At 37.6% G+C, this 17,267-nt stretch overlaps 1 protein-coding gene across 3 annotated transcripts in view; it reads right to left on the bottom strand.

Moving 5' to 3' along the window:
• Positions 1-3,235: 3,235 nt before the first annotated feature.
• The window catches only part of GAB1 (GRB2 associated binding protein 1), a 102,261-nt gene continuing 88,229 nt past the window's right edge, over positions 3,236-17,267 (bottom strand). For 2 of the 3 annotated variants that reach the window (XM_064450249.1, XM_064450251.1), the window contains exons 7-11: positions 11,190-11,279; positions 8,896-8,989; positions 8,411-8,534; positions 5,377-5,499; positions 3,236-5,135 (exon numbers count right to left, since the gene is read on the bottom strand). In XM_064450249.1, the coding sequence (XP_064306319.1) occupies positions 4,977-5,135; positions 5,377-5,499; positions 8,411-8,534; positions 8,896-8,989; positions 11,190-11,279 (590 nt within the window). In that variant the 3' untranslated portion in view covers positions 3,236-4,976. The remainder of the gene's footprint in view (positions 5,136-5,376; positions 5,500-8,410; positions 8,535-8,895; positions 8,990-11,189; positions 11,280-17,267) is intronic. The other variant, XM_064450250.1, reaches the window with a different exon arrangement.

The raw sequence follows: 17,267 nt of genomic DNA, 5'->3' as shown, positions 1-17,267 counted from the left end.
AAATTAGTAAGCTGTTTTAACATTTAGTTTTTGTTTTTAAATACAGAAGTAAAAGGCATCAGCCCATGCCTTGTGGTTTAGAAGCTCAACAATAATTCTACTGGCTTACTACACTGGGCATCACGGCGAGATACTTATTTTGCCAGTTGGTTTTACCAAAATGTTTAGTGTTTCTTAAGTTGTGTGTACACTGCAGATTATACAACTCTACACTTCAGCTAACTTGTTTCTTACAAAAAAGTTGAAGCAAACATAGATAGTCCCTTTCAAACAAATCACGGGAATTTTCTGTTAAAGACCATCTAAAAAGAAAACCACTGGCATCAGAACAGCCTGGCTCTGTTTATCTAATGATGAGATGGCAAAAACCTTTCAGTTAGTCATTTCCCACTGCTGTTCTCCCACTTTTGTTACTGAAAATTAACATCAAGGATGCTGAACCATAAACATATATTGGGAAACCTTTAATGTCAAAGACATGTTTCGTAACCATCTCAAGCGCCTTTTTGCCACACCCTGCACCTCATCAGGTTGAGACCCGCACCCAAATTTCTTGCTCAGCTAAAACAAAAAGCCCCCAAAAATCTCATGATTTCGTATTTGGTTCATCTACACCCAACCAACACAATGTTTTTGTGGAACATTTATTACACTATTTGCTGGACAATTAGTACTCCCATGTAAAAGACAGGCAACAAGAAATGAACCTTAAGAAGCGGTGTTTGCTGCACAGAGACCAGGAGTAAGTGCACGAAATATGGAATAATTTCCAAATTTAGGTTCACCTGTGGATAGTGCTCAGCTTCTTAAGAGCTGTAGGTGTAAAATATCCAAAACAGATTAAGTGACTTTATTGCTTTCTTAAATTGCACACTGATATTGTATGGCAATACCTTTTTCTTGAGCAAATAAATATCCTTTGGCTTTTCACGACCAAACCTCTATATTAAAAGGAGGGAATGGAAGGTTTGTCCAGGGCTGGTAGGTTTCCAAAGTAGTTTTGTAAGACTACTATACTACTATACTACTATACACACACACACACACACACACATATATATATATTAAAAATGTATATAGATAAATTGACTGCTGCAGTCAGTAATAGCTAAGCTTAAATTTCACTGAGAGAAAAATCTTGCTTAGCTCATAGTGCAACATGAAAGCTATAGACATGCCCATCACTCCCTATTTAGCTACATGGAGCAACAACTTCTAAATCACTTAATTATAACAGCAAGACTGTAATTTCTCTGTCTGCCCTACGTGTGGCACTATGTCATAACTGCCCTACGTGAATGGATTGTTAATTTTTTTTTTAACATAAATACAAATCTTAAAGTAAAAAAGACTAATGGTCACATTTTTATCTTTTCATCTTTTCCAAGGTCACTTCACAAATTTTTAGCAAAATGGAAGAGCTGTGTGTTTGCACCTGCACTTTATGAGGCAATAGTGATTATGTCACAGTGTGTAAAAGCATGGCCATTAGTACTTACCAGATAACATATTGTTCAGATTATAGCACAAAGTGATAGCAAACCATCTTTAGTCAATCTTCATGAACAAGGCACAAAGTTTTTCTTCTGACGATTGTGAGCAAGGTTTTATGTATTCATAAAAGACTATTACACACAGATATTTGCAGTTTAAAATTACTCTTTTTTTAATCACACGCACAACAATGAAAACTATATCCTCAACTGGTAACATACTGTTTTAGTGAAACAGGAAAAAACTTACCTGTTTGAAAAAGAGCATGTGACAAACAACACTCTCAAACTACTTCTGTACCAGTAGCTACTGGAGTTTCCACCAGCTCCCATCCCTCCACTAGAGCGTCCTCACAAAGCTAGTAACTGAAAGTGACACAAAGCTAACAACAGCCTAGCTAGCTTTTGACCACCCGCAATTTTAGGATTCACGTTTTCAATTTAATATTCACATCCTCAGACTATCCAAGAGCTCAGACAGACCTGCAGCATGAAGCCCCGCTCTAGCTTTATAGGTGAAAAAAAGATGTATCATCCACAGTTAGTATCAGGTCTCTGATTCTGAATGTCCTTTGGACGAGTAAGTAAATAGATTACTGGAATTAGGGGGTGAAAACTGCTCAGAAATCTAATTAAAGAGAAATTTTAGACTATTACTTAAGAAATCATTATACTGTCTGTACAGGCTGAAAGCTGCTTGTTTTCCTTAACAAAAGGAAGAGGAAAAAGCTTAGAAATTAAGAGTGGATCCTCAATCATAACAACAATGAATGTTGTGAATGCTGCCAATGGGTAATCTGTAAACCACGGACTGATATCAGCAAACTTAGAGCAAAACCACCTTGTATCACTAGCTCAGCAAGAGAGGCCAGCCTAGGAAACCGACCCCTTTAGGCATTTATACTTCACTGTCAGAGATGTTCATAACATCTGAAAAAGTAGTATCGATATCTAAATATAAATATCACTGCTCGATTACAAAAACCCAAAGAGTTTTAAAAATAATACATAGTTGTGTAGTTGGTAAACATTTCAAGGATAGATGGGTCGGGATAGGTAAAAGATGCGCAACCCTTCCAAGTCTTCTGCCTCAAATTCTCCTGTCTATTGAGAGAAAAAAGAAACATGAGTTTGTAATATTCCGAGATCATCTTACTCCCTGGGTGCACACATGAGAGTGGGAGTCCACAGTATGATTCTTCTTCCCAGTGACAAGCACCAAACCCATTACGTAGGATAAACAGCAGAGTGATCATCTAACCACATCTGTTAATGAATTACTGGCACCTCAGCAGTGGAGAGGTGCTGCTGTCATTGCACCGATAAAATGCTTGTCCTAAAACAAAACTATCATTACACTAGTTACCAAGTACTCACCATGCCTACAGCTGCTTCAGCCGTAGCATCAGTGAAGAAGAGTTCATTACTGGACAGGAAGACCATCAAAGCGGAGTTGAGCTATAGCTCCAGAATCTTTATGGATTTGAACTACTTTGGTTGAGCCATCAGGCCTCCTGGCTCACATCACTTCAGGCTCCCAGAAGACGGGGAATTCAGGCTATTTAGCTGCGTGGTGCAGGGTGTTAAATCAGAGATTTTGTTTTGAAAATTGTTTTAGCTGCACATTTTTTTGAGAGGTACTAAAAGGCAACCTACAATTTTGAAAAAGCGTAGTTGGTATCTAGGCGCCTTCATAGACACTTTAACATCCGTTTGCTGTTTCACAGGACAGAGTTTACACATCAAAACTGAACAACTTGATTTATTTAAAATTCACCTCAAAATGCATTGTGTTTAGTTTCTTTTTTAAAATGAACATTCCAAGCATCAAAATATTACTAATTTAAAAAGAACCTTTGTCAAGAATAAGATAATTTACAGACTTCAGATTGTGGCTGTGAGGGGAGAGAAACAACCAACGGTAGATTAGGCACAGTACTAAGGCCAACATGCCAGAAAACAACACAGCTTTATGCTCAACTTTTAAATGATCTGGACAAAGTAAAACAATTGGGTGGGAAAATAAAACCAACCGCTTACTTGAGGGTGTTGTGTAAAAAAAAAAACAACAAAAAGTGTTAGTAAGTTTTCTATCTAGACCTAACTCATTCACGTATTTAAAGAACTCTTATCTTCTTCCAAATAACAAAAAATGTTCCTAAACCAAGGCAGATTATTATTTGGAACTGGCATAGTAAAAGGATCACAGTATACAGAGCTTAAAATCCTGTACCAGGAAAGAGCAACAAGTGGTTTACAAGGGGATCATTTAAGTATATTATCTAATTTTTAAAAACAGAGATATAAAATATCAGTTGCATAGGGATTTAAATATAAGGCCAAGCAGGAGATTAAAGTAAAATAGAGATCATAAGAAGGGCACTATGGTGTCAAAACATAGTATTTCCATTTGAATTAATGTCTAATTCAAAATCACAGTATTTTGCTAGTACTACAAACAGTGAATGTCAAACTGTCCCATTAATCTTGAACTGAAAACTGACATTAGAACTTCTAAATAGTACAAAACTAAAGCTCATTGTCTAAACCTGATCAGTGTATTAGCACAATAGTGCTTGGTACGTACCTGATTTATATACTCTACCTTCTGTAAATAATATAAAGGTTATTTCTTGTTAATAAGTGTGAGATCACAATATTACTGCATGCCATCAGTGGTTTGCAGGCTTACTTGATATTTAATTATTCAGTCTTTAAAAGTGTAAGATCCCACCCTGCAGAATCTTCACCCATTGAACACAGAACACTGTCATTAATAAAATACAATAGAAGTTCCACCACTAACAACTAACATATAAGCCAGGATTGTAGGTCTAAACCCAGTACAGTTCATTATTATTAACTCACAGCAATTTTTGTTAGGAAGGTAACCTGTAGACTTCCAAATAATCTTGTGTGTATTAAATATAAACAAGTATGTAGCTAACGGTCGTCGCTTGGCATTTCAAGTAGATTATTCAATTGTGAAAGTATTTCTGCAAAATCAATTTTAAGTTGTTAAAATGAAGTTCAAATACTAATTTCCATATCTACATGTAGCTTAATTAACCTAAAATTGTAAGGAATAGTAGTGTAAGGAAAAAAAAAATTCTCCAGATGAATTGGGTGTTAAGGTACACTAACTGGGAATACCTGAACCAACATTGTAACTGAAAAAGTGCATAAACATAGTAATACTACAAAATGTGTTAACTACAGAACAAAAGGTTTTCTGAAAGCTAAGCAATACTATTTTACAGGTTATTTACAGTTTGCAATTTTTCCAGAGACCACAGAGCCAATTTGCGATCTTAAAATTCCTTTGATATATTTGAAGCATCCTTTGGCTTCTATCCTATTCGGTCAAGAACCTATTCACACACCAGTGAGCCAGGTACTGCACAGTCGAACAACACTGCCATTGTGGTTCTGTAATTCTTCAAAATTCACTCCTTTCTGTTCTTTGAAGAGAAAACGGTATTTTCATTTCACGTTTTTTGTAGGTGTTTCAGATTCTGTAGACTGTCTCCCATCAGTCCATGCCTCTCGTGTGCTCTTCAGTGCTAGTGTTTTCTGCTGGTCGACCACAACGTAATCAACTCTTTCATCTGCCACGCTGCTGCCTGAACCACTGCTCTTCTTCTGGGAAGGGCAAGGAGAGTTAAAATAAATTAACCACAAAAGGCAGGTCAACGTCCCAGACACATGTAGAACAAGCACAGGTTTCTCTTAAAGGTCCAGCATAGACTCTCTGATTGACCACTTGACAAACTAGTTAAGATGACCTTGCTGGAGGTTGCTTTCCAAGCAACTACTTGTGCAGAAATTTTAAACTCTTGATGTTCTGCCATCTTGTTCATGCAAGAGCTGGAGATCTGCTTACCTTACGAGGTGGGGTAGATTTTCCCGAATCTAGGTCCAGATCTAAATATTCTACTTGTTTATCTCCCTTAGGTTTTACCATAGGGCTGCTTCCTCCATCAAGGCTGTTGCTTCCGAACAAATTCTGAAATTATAATATAAATAACTTCAGCTTAAACATACAGGCTAATGGTCCATATTATCAAATACACTTATTATAAACTGCCAAAATATTAAAGGTTAAAGAACTGACTGAGAGCTCTTGCAATCAGTTAAACCATGCAAATTTTAATGACATTGTATAACAAAGGGATATATTCAAAGTGAAAACTGGGACAGAGTCAAAAGCCAATGTGGGGCAAAAACCCCAAAACCAGCCCCCCAAATTTAGGGTTGCCACCAAACCAATCTGTGCCTTCCACCTTATGTCCCTTTCATATCGTGAGATAAGAACGGAGCGTGGCTTGTTCTTTTGAAATGGAGTTGTTACATCTCAAATTTAGCATTACTTAATTACAAACTTTTTATTGCCTTAAATTGCTGTTAAATACCTTACACGAATTTCAGCCTTACAATAGTGCCAAAACTTCAAATGAAACTTTTACATTTCATTCAAAAGCCATCATGATTAAGCCGAAAATAAAAAATTATTATTCAACCGATAAGACCAAAAGATTAAAACTTTGGAAAATTTGTGTAGGGCTGCCTGAACTGAAGTTGCATTGCATATACCTAAATTTCAATTAGCCCAGACTTTTACAACCTCACCTCCTCTGTCCTCTCCCAGCCTGATCCCTCCCTCTTAACAGGTGTTATAGGAACAGTACAATAGAAGGACTCTTCTCTAAAAGATAAAGAAAAAAAAGGAAGACAGAGGGCAGCAGTCAGCAAAAAATGAAGAGGAAGGCAGAAGGAAAGACAGAAGGGTAAGGCTGACAGCAACTTGAAAGAAAAAGCAGAATATTGCTGATATTATTAAATAAAACAGAAGTATGACACGTCCAAACAAGATGCTTCAAAGCTGATGACAGAAAAAGATGAAAAAGTATGGACTCCTTTCTAAGATGCAGTTGGAAGAAATAAAAATTTCCAAACGTCTGTGTAATTGGCACATTTTAAAGCAAAGCCCTTGAGGTGTCTGGAAATGTTCAGGTTCTCTAGGAAATAAAAAATTTTATGGGTTAAAGATGGGCTGGGCTTTTTAAATTGAATTTATCCATTGCATCTGTATCATCCAACTCATTTAATATTAAGTGGTAACAAGGACAAACACAAACAACTGAGACAAAGTTTATTTTTGTTGCCCAAATTCTCTAAACAAATTTTTCCATATTTTACATACAAAAATGAGTTTCTGTATCAATGTTTCCAGTATAAAAAAAGCTATTACTCTTTGAACAAAAGATGATCTGTTATTTCAAACAAACTAGAAGGCAGCACATACGCATTAGAAAACAGAAACTTTAAATACACGTAAATTAAAAGGAAAGGAAATCTGTAGAACAACCTTAAAGAATGAACGGTGGAAGCAAACAGAAGATATTAATGACAGGCCATCTGAGCTGTGATGTTATACTGTCTTGGCACTGAGTGAAACTCCTGAAATGGCATTATAAGAATCACAGATATCCCCAATTTGAACTGCAGTTCTGCTGCAGGCAGAACTGTGGGAATAGGTGATTCCAAACCTTTGTGTAAAATGGGACATCTCTTGCGTTTGTAAAACGGGACATTACCGATTACTTACCAATGCCTCTTGCAAGAGAGGGGCTGAGTTTCTACATCATTGGCTCCCCACTGCTGAAGCGCACTTCACCTAGGAAGCACGCCTGTGCTGCCGGCAGGTCAGACACGGTACAAAGCACAAGCCAGGATGCTCTGCAGGCTCGCGAGCTGGCACCGAGTCAGAGCTGCCGCAGAGAAGTCAGCAAGAGGGGCTTGCTCAGGGGGACCTAAGAGGCAGTATCCAGAGGCAGCTATGGTGAGCTGGAGGGGAGGGAGGCTGGAGGAGATCGGGAAGGGCACAGAGAAGCAAGCAGCACTGCCAGAGGAGAGTCCAGGGTGTAGTGAAATGGGCTAGCACATGCCATTTAAGGCAGCAGACAAATGAACAGAACAAAAAGGGTGCTAGACAGGCCCTACCCAAAGAAGGCGTTTCATAATGCTTTAAAGATGAAAAATGATGATGCGTTCCCCACTAAGAACCCAAGCTGTAAAAATGTGGTGAATGCATTGAACTATAGTGAAAAAAGAAAACCCAACATGTTTGTCTTGTGCTTTAGGTGTATTCTGGACCACGTTTTAGTTTAGGCCTAGGTCTGCTGCTACTATCTTACTTCAAAATATTGTTATTCATTCTTCTTTCTCTCTCTCCTTCCACCCCAACCAACCAAAAACCACAGCACACATCATTAACTTTTCCTAATTAGCTCTTCCTCTTACTGCACTGCAAGCTGAGTATCTGAAACTTTATTATGTGAGAAATGTCTCCCCCAAGGGGGAAAAAACCTATAGATATTCAATACACAGAGACCCCTTCTATCCTGTTTTTCGAAAGAAGCCTAATGAAAGTACACATAGCTCAGATTTTATAGAATGTAAACAACAAATATAAATCCTCTTTTTTCCCTGTTCTTTGCACATTTCTTGGAAGATGTCCTTTGAATAAAGGTTTTTAAGCCTGTCTTGGAGGTCTTAAGACAGTTTCTTTCCCTTGATGTCCTAATATGAACTAGTGCATAGCCCAGGACAAGCAATTACAGACAAGAGGAGACAGTTTCTAGGGAAAAGGAAAAATAAAAGTAATGTATAGAACTGTTTTGTACAATAGATACATATACCAACCATTCTCTTTGTACATGATTATGCTCTTAACTTCTGCAGTGAAATCTTACCAAAATTACAGTTTTTCTATTGATTTTTTTTTTAGTATTACTATTATTAATTTGATCTAGAAGCATAAAGGGAGTGATGTTGAGTGGAAGGATTTGTGTTTGCATGATTTAAAAGTAAGGACTGCACAGGAAGAGAGTAGTTAAGACGTAGATTTTACATACTGGGTCTTCAGTGGACTGATTTGGATTCATGGATACATAATTCTCTTCACTGTCGTGCGAGTCACTGCTGGAAGTTGTGCTATGAACTGAATCCGGTCTGGGAGACATGGGAAACCTGGAGGAGCTAATTACCAGGAATTATTTTACAAACAATACATCTTGAATATCTTATACCTCCTGGTAAACAACAAAAATAAGCATATTAGTGCTGAAATTTTCATTCAAGTTTACTAGAGTGTCACATTTTTGGTTATACATAGTCCCTTATACTTAATACTACAAAATAAAAATTCATATGGACACACTTTGTTTCAATGCACGTGTGCATATATACATACACACACGCCCATATACACACGCACTTCCAAAGGAAACCTCCATTTGTATTACACAGGCTAAAAACATAACACAGATGTACACACATTTATTAACAATCCAGCCAATGAAAACAATTAATCCAAATGAGGAAAAGCTAAGAAACTTACTCTCGTGCAAAGCTTCTGGTGATGGGAGATCTAACTGGGGCTTGTAATTCTTCCCATTCAGGCAGAGGTTTTATTTCTAGTGGAGCTGGTTTTGCTGTATAAGAAACAGACAATCTTAATGCACAGAACATTCCTAAACAAACTTAAATTTAATAGCTTTTCAAAGCATAAATAAATAACACCACCAACAACAACAAAAAACCCCAACCTATTTTTTAAATAGTTAGGAAAAGGAGACACTGTTCAGTTCTCAAAAAGCCACGATATATTAACTTATATTTTTAATCTTTCCAGGCACTGAAAAGCAACATCAATCAGAAAAAAAAAACCACAATTCAAGAATTTTGCAAGATATACTTGTATGTAGTAATTCTGTTTTGAAAACAGACTATGAAAATGGCAGCATCGTGTTCTGTCTTTACTCTGTCACGACTACTTGTTGAACTGACAAGTCCAGGATAGGGTTGGTGGACTCTTTCAGCTTAAATTGCTGGCAAAGCCAACTCTGGGTACTTTTGTTGGCTCACAGACAATTACTATTATGCAAACTCTGCCCTTACTGATGAGGTTTCACAGCTTAAAGTGTGGGCAGAATCTGCAGCTAAGACTAAGTTTGCAAAAGTGAGAGATGAGCCAACACCCAGCTTCAATTCCAAGAGGTGCTTGGCTTGCTTCAGTGCTTATCAACAGATGAGCAGAGTAGCGGCGCGTTTGTGCCATTAATGACAGCTAACATTGTCCTAAAAAAGGTGCCATTTTTAAATGCCATTTCAGAACAGAACCACAGATAGAGTATTAATGAGAAACACATTATCCCTCCCTCCAGCTTCTAAGTTTCGCCCCTCCTAAATGTTGGGGGTGGGGAAGTATAATCTATTTTATCATAGGACTTAGCAGGGGGGGAATTGCATACAGTCAAACTGCTGTCACAGTACGAATCTCAACTTCATGCTCCCTAAAACTGTTTTTAGAAAATAAAATGCAATGTCATTATAATAACACTCCTTCCTCTCCTCACCACCTCCCCCTCCCCCCATCAGTTTGCTGCCTATTAGCAGATTTACCAAGATCAAATGTCAGGCATGTAGCACTAGTTCATGTGGGGCAAGAGCTGTCATAAGTGACCACATGAGGAACTCATAGAAATCAATTGCTTAATCAGTGTTGTCGTCTCACAAGGAAAAAGCAGAACTGTACTCATTATACTATCATTATACTCACTCTACGGATTGAGTTTATTGAGAAGTCATACATACATATGACTCTTACATACTGAACATAAGGACTCACGATTCAAACTTTCTGGATGAGTATCAGTCTTTAGTATCCCAAACGGTTTTCTCATTTTCTCTGTTAAGAAGTCATAACTATGCACTCAAAGCATATCAAGCCTACTCCAGTAATTCTGCCACTTTAACCCACTTGCTCATAAAAAGCTGTCACCACAGGCTCAGAAGAGGAACTACAACTCATCTATCTCAAGATATAAGGTATCATATGAGATAAGAGTGGCAGAACCGAACTTGATGTAGGCAAGATGATACTAAAGCTCGAGTGGCACCAAAAATTGGTTCAAGTCCTCTGTAAGGGCCTGAGACTACCTGGCAGGTATAACTGTCGGGCAAGGTACTGCTCCAGCAGAAAGAGAGTAAGGACTTTGTCCAAAGCCCACTGAGAACAGCAGGAATATTTCATCCAGTTGCAATGGGCTTTAACAACCAAAGGTAATGATCAGTGGCAGTTCTGTTAGATTTTTAACCTTGTAATCAACTCCTCATGACTAGGCCAACTCAGCACCTTCAATAAAGCCCATCAGGCTAACTGCAGTGCTCATAAAGATGCATAAATAAATGTCTGTACTAGGCAATAGTCAGAGCATCAATATTTTGCTTTATTTCAGTGTTTAGTCAACAGCAGCAGACAAGTAAACTCTGACTTCAGGTTATTGCCTGACAAAAGTTACTTCAAGCAACTTACAGGTAAGTCATATATACTTGCTTCTAAATACACAGACAAAAATAAATCCAAAATATGAACAGCTAAAACTTAAGAGATCAGAAAACCCATGTTAATGTCATGGAAACGTTTCCATGTGCTGTTCAAGCCAGAAAAACTTTAATTCCTTATATAGGAAACTTTTTGCTTGGCAAGGAAAACGCATCCATGATCTTAGATTATAATAGAAGTAAAAAGACTATACCAAAGTTAAAGTTATTACAGAGTAACAGTTTTCTTAATTTTTGTTTTACTTATTTTTATAAAGCTCCATATACATACAGTGCTAAAGTACATACCCTTTCTTCTTGTAGTAAAGTCACCTATGGTTTGTGAATCAGTTCGCTCTAAACCATGTGGTTTAGGTCTTAAAATTTTAGGACTTTGACCTAATTGGTAAAAAGAAGACTTTCTTAATAATATTCTATTTGTAACTGGAAAATGGAATTTTGTAAATAAACAGCACAACCCCCTGCAGAAAGGTTAACGCCACAAGCATAAGCAAGCTGCTGAAGAAGAGTTTTACAGCCTAGCTAGGTCTCACACTACTGGCTTAAGCACCAAACCAGAAACAAAGAAAACACTGCATGCAGGTAATTTGTCGGAGGCAAGCATAAGTAGTGTACAAAAAGGCTAAAAAGTGCATTAACATATATTGTAACTGATAATTACTCTTAACTGGTTTCAAGTTGCATTACATAAAAAATTCCATATTTGAGGAATATCTATCATGACAGGAGAATTGTCATGTTTCAGATACAAGTTGAGGTAACCCCAAAGAAATTAAATCTTTAGTCACAATGTTACTTTGGATACTCTTGGGAGGTCTCCTATCTACTGTGCATCTCCCACTTGAGAAGCGCCAAGAATCTTCTTCCACACTGTTAAACTTGTCCCCCAGAGCCTGTACCGAAACACCTCTCTGACCTTGCAGACACAGGGGGCCTCCTTCTCCAAGCTCCCTGCCTGCATACTGTGCCCCCACCACAGCACAACCCAACCTCTGCCACAAATGACCCTGCCATAAATCACATCCTTTAAACCATTTTCAATCATACATACCTATATAGAAGCGCAGTAGATGCACTAATCGTGCCCTGATACGTTATGCTATCACATGCTATCATGTTATTAGCATAACATTCCCCTACATTATGCTATCACACAACATAACACTTCAGCTGAATACGGTAACAAGGTGAGGAGCACAAACTGAGAAAACATTGGAGTAAATGAGCTTCCTACAGGCTGTAATATAACCCCTCTCCCAACAGGGAAGTTTTTAGCCGACTTCCAAACTCTGCGAGTGTTTCAGGTCGCATTGTCTATTTCAAATACATATGATCAATAATGCATAATAACCCTAACATTTCATGGCAGTCTATCTGACAAAGTGCCATATGTGTCTTTCTGACCAAGCAGCCATATGAAAGGTAAATCTTTACAGTAAACCAAAAGACAGTTTAAGTCTGATTATGTTAGAAAGTTGCCCTAGAGCACAGGATGGAAAAGGACTGGCACAGACTCAGATGTGGGCTGGTACTACCAGCAGTGAGTGAGAATGCTTTGTGAAAAATAAACTTGGCAGCAAACACCAGAAGTTTGCAAATCTCTACCCCAAGGGTTTTGCATATGAAGTGCTCTATTACTGTTATCACTGAAGTATTGGGAATAATCAAGTAACAACAAGAAAGGTAAACAGAAAGGTTTTGTACTGTATCTTAACTTCTACACAGTGCTTCTGAGAGACCATGCAGGTAAGACAGAATTTATTTATTTACTAGTAGTGCTGCACAGCAACTTCCTTAAAAAGAAGAGGACGTGAAATGATTTTCACACACACAGTTCTTTTCCAATTTCAAAATGAGATGCTCCCTTAAATGGCTCGAAGCGCCCATGAAAAGACCAAGCAGTTGGGCAACGCTGACCAAAGACCCAGATTGTAAAGTGGTACACAAAGCATTTCTGTCAAGTATGCTGTTGACTGGAGCCAAGTCAAAAGCATGACCCAACATGTTGGCACAGTTCATTCTGAGCCAGTTCGATGTTCTTAAGTATCTTGCCTACAACTCTATGATAAAAGCTTGCTTATATAAAAAGACCAAGATCTTGAAATTGATTGAACAAATGTAGCAGTTCAAATTCAAACACCTTTTATTAAGAACAATTTGATACCAAATATAATTACCTAATCACATTAGCTTCATGTTCCTCAGTTTTGTAATCAGATTTAAAAGAAATTTGGCCTAATACAACTCAATTTAAAATGCCAATCACTGCATTGACATATGAGCAAGGATGATAAGTACGCCAAGAAATCTAGCAGAGGTAACAGAGTTAATGAAATTATTTAACCAGTGTGTACTTTATAACCTACTCTTATAGCCATACATAGGCTGAAGTGCCTGAAACATGTAATACAGAAGATAAACGCAAGGAACTCAGGGCTATGACTCATTATTTCGACTTTTGTTAATGATGCTAATGTGGTCCTGTGCAGCTAACCTTCCTGAACTATGATTATCCCCATTTTTAAAATGTGGATATTATGTAATTGCCTGCCTCATACTTAATTTAGTCTCTTCTGAGACTTTCAGAAGAGCTATATAAATAAGTACAGGTCCCTATAATATTTCTCTTCTGCATCAGACAAGAACATACAAAGTGTTCCAGGATAAAATAAACTCACTGAGCTTTCATCTCTTGCTGCTTAAAGACTGTTCAACCTAAATAGATCTGCTGGCAAAACAGCTTGCTGCTACCAACCAGCCAGGACAATGCAATTCCTCTAGTTTAATATGTCACAGGGAATTAAAATGTTTGTGCAATTTTTTTTCCTCCCTACAAAACAAAAAACAAAGGGCCTAATCTCTGCTGGGGAGCTTATAGTATGCAACAGAAAAGACCTGACACCAGGCAAAGGAGACTGGGAGGAGGGATCACAGTCACAAAATTGACATTACTTACTTGTGTTTATAGTGCAGAATTCCTCCACCCCGTTTTTGCCCTTTTAAGAAGACAAAGTTTTGCAAGCTATGGCACAGAAAGCCCTTAATAATATCCCTGACTCCCTCAAAAGACATATTTTAAATAAATCAATCAGAAATTTTTGAAGTGCCATTCTTTATCTAAAAATTGGCAGTTCTGTTGCTATCTTAAGCCACACCTGCAAACAGAAACACAGTTTTTAGAACTTTATATCTTAAGCACTGCCACTGAATTCCTAGTGCTGCTCCCAAGTAACCTCACTAATTTTCTCCAAGAGCACATCCTAGCTGAGTATGACACGGAGAAGAAAGTGCCTCACCGCCACGCAACAGACTGGTGTCCAACATTTATTCTATTCAGAAATAACCACTGAAGGTAAGTGTCACGGGGCCATTCTTCAAATCAGCTTAGTGAGGGTGGAAAAACAGTAGGTCTCTATGGAGAGCCAGGCTCCATACAGCATTCCTTCCAATGCCAGCAATACTAAGGAACACATTTTCCGTGGTTTAGGCCCATAGGCCCAAATTTACCTCATCTAATGTTAGGCACTCACGCAAGCCAATGCTTTTAACTTACATGCCTGTTCTGAGAAAGATAAATCTGGGTAAAAAATATATAGAGTTTTTATGTATATGTTTTTTTTCTTTTTTTAAACCAAAAAGGAAATAAATCGTGTTGCAACACCACTGGATGCAAACCTATGAGGGAGAAAAGCCCCAAATAAATTATGGCAAGTAAACCCAACCAAACAAGAAGGGAAAATTGGATGTTTTCATTGTGCAGTCAAGTCACCACCTGTGAAATGCAAAGTGCTACAGCCAGGAGAGAGAAGCTCAGCTTCTGCATGTTCTATCAGATGAACACTGTGCAAAGGCACTCTGAGCTGAAAAATCACTAATGAAGTCTATTTTTCTAACAAATGGCTGCTTGTAATAACTGCCAAGCAGAACAAGTGATTATGGATCTAGCATTAGAGCGCACTCAGACGGCATGAATTCTGCTCCTGGCATTTTGGTGTGTGTCAATGCTGCCTTTGTCTGAGAAGTCATCAGGAGAAGAGTCCATTTCACATGTTTGGTTTTGTTTCAGACAATGGTTTAAACTGAAAAACCTTTTGGTTTTTCCTTCAGCTAATGTATTATCTCTTCTCTCTTTCCATAAAACACTTGGAATATAATGCTGGGGGAAAAACATGGAGACCCACTGCAGCAAATTCCTGCATCAGAGTAGGTGGGTCCTAACATTTTTGGTTTTGAGGACATAAGCCACTCACTGAAGACCCTCATTTGCTTTCAGGTTATCGCCCTGAAGCACTAATACTAAACAAGATTTCTGTTAAGAATGCTTCTTTTCTGCCTGCCTGCCTGCTCCATGGCTTGCTGGCAAGGGATTTTACATTAGGAAACTGCAAACATCCTCATGAAAGAGGCCAATGCTCTATTTGAGTACCAGTTATTTAGGGCTTAAAATTTTGAAGTAAATCTCCTAATGTGACATAAAATTTAAGAAATGCATGATCTGTTAATGCTGTTTCCTGGCCAACAGGACTAATCCTCACGAGAGAAGGAGATCAGACGAAGGAATGCTACAGCATTGCTCTACTTTGAATAGGAGGTGGAGAGCAAAAGGCAAAACCAGCCACATAATTGCCCTGCATCCACGAAAGTGCTTTCAGAGACACATAACTAACAGCAGTTTCCCGCTTCCATTAAAAAATACACATCTTTCCCCCTTTTCTCTGTAATTAGGGGAAACTGAAATTTGCACCGAGGTCCAAGAATTCCAGTATTCAGAAACACTGTAGATTTTTCCTTAAAAAACAAGGCTGAAGCTCACAGTTTTACTCCCACAGTGTTTTTTGTCTTTTAATTCTGCAGAATAACCTCCCCTTTTCCTACTTTTCCTCTTCCTCACCCCAGTGAACTCTGATTCCCGAGTACATGGTCTGCAGCACAGAGCTCTACAGATATCCTGAATTTGCTTTTTCACCTCTGTTTTTATTAAGACTGTTTCCTGCCAAGGTACTTCTAATTAGAAACATGTATTTAGTTATAAAACATTCATATCCATTTCCATACTAGTATCTAGCAACAAACAGGAATATCAATAATGTGCTTAGTTTTGGCCAGTGATACCACATGGATGGTGATAACTACAGTCCCTTCAGCATAGTAAAAATAAAATGAAATAAATTTATTCTTTCTCTATTATGAAATATAAAAAAGAGTAATCTAAAGAGAGGCTCTTGAGTTTTCTTAGATGTCTTTACCTTCTCAAAATAATTCCTCTTAGAGAAATGGTACTTTGAATGCTCCAGAAATTAAGAATGAATTGGAAAAAATATCTGATTATAAAGAAGTCCAACTACACATGACAACTAAGGTTCACTGGTATTCATAAAATATTTGCCAAATGCCAAAAACTATTCAGAGAATACCAAAGCTATTAATCATCCAAATACTATTTGACTGCTCTAATTTGCAAGTAACTCTACATGTCTGTATTTAAAAAGCCCCCAAAAGCATGATGAACTAAAAGCATTCAGTGCAGCACAAAGACAGTGTTTTAAGACCAAAGTACAGTGTTCTGGAATGTTTATTGATTAGTAATTTAAAGCTGCACTAAGATTCATGAGGTCCCACGGGATACTACTTGAGATCGCTTTCCATTTTTTTTTAATTATTATTTTTCTTTAAACAAAACACAAAAAAACTATCAGAGTTTAACTTGTTCACTGGAAAAATCAAGCCCAATATTAAGTCTACAAAAACTCCCAATGGAATAGCACATCAAACCCCATGTTTCATTAAAAAGGTATTAAGCACACAGCTTTACAGGGAAGAAAAGAAAAATTGTATGGAGGGACAAAAAATAATAGGGCGTTATTACCCGTGTTCTTTTGTTCCTGCTCTCCTTAGCATCTTCGGAGTTCAACTCTACCACTTCTGCTACTAGTATCAGAGCAAGTCTTGCAGTTTGTCTTCAGAAAATTCATATGTTTCATTTTTTTAACACCATTATGTCCGGTAAACCATAGCTTCATTTGCAGCTGTGATGCAGCCATCCAAATGAAATCTTTACTTGAAATTATTTATTTTTTCAAAGTTTCATAAGACAAATCATGGTTGCAAGTTAAGGACTGGTGTATCATAGCAAGGAGCTATATAAATTTCATTTAAAGCTATTAAGTAAAAAATAGCCTTGTAGAAATTATTTAGTACGGCCGTAGAGGAAGCATAATTTTCAGCTAAATGAAAGTTTTTCGAGCTTGTGGGGGAAAAAAAAAAAAGAAAAAGAAAAAAAAAATCAAACAACTTGGTATTCACCCTGCTCTAGGAATTCTGAGAAAGCACCAAAACATTCCCCAAAAATCTTTTTTTTCAGTTCCT

Source organism: Phalacrocorax carbo, chromosome 4 (genome assembly GCF_963921805.1).
Source record: "Phalacrocorax carbo chromosome 4, bPhaCar2.1, whole genome shotgun sequence".
NCBI lineage: Eukaryota > Metazoa > Chordata > Aves > Suliformes > Phalacrocoracidae > Phalacrocorax > Phalacrocorax carbo.
Note: the sequence above shows the minus strand (reverse complement) of the source record. Positions and strands in the feature narration are given on the sequence as shown.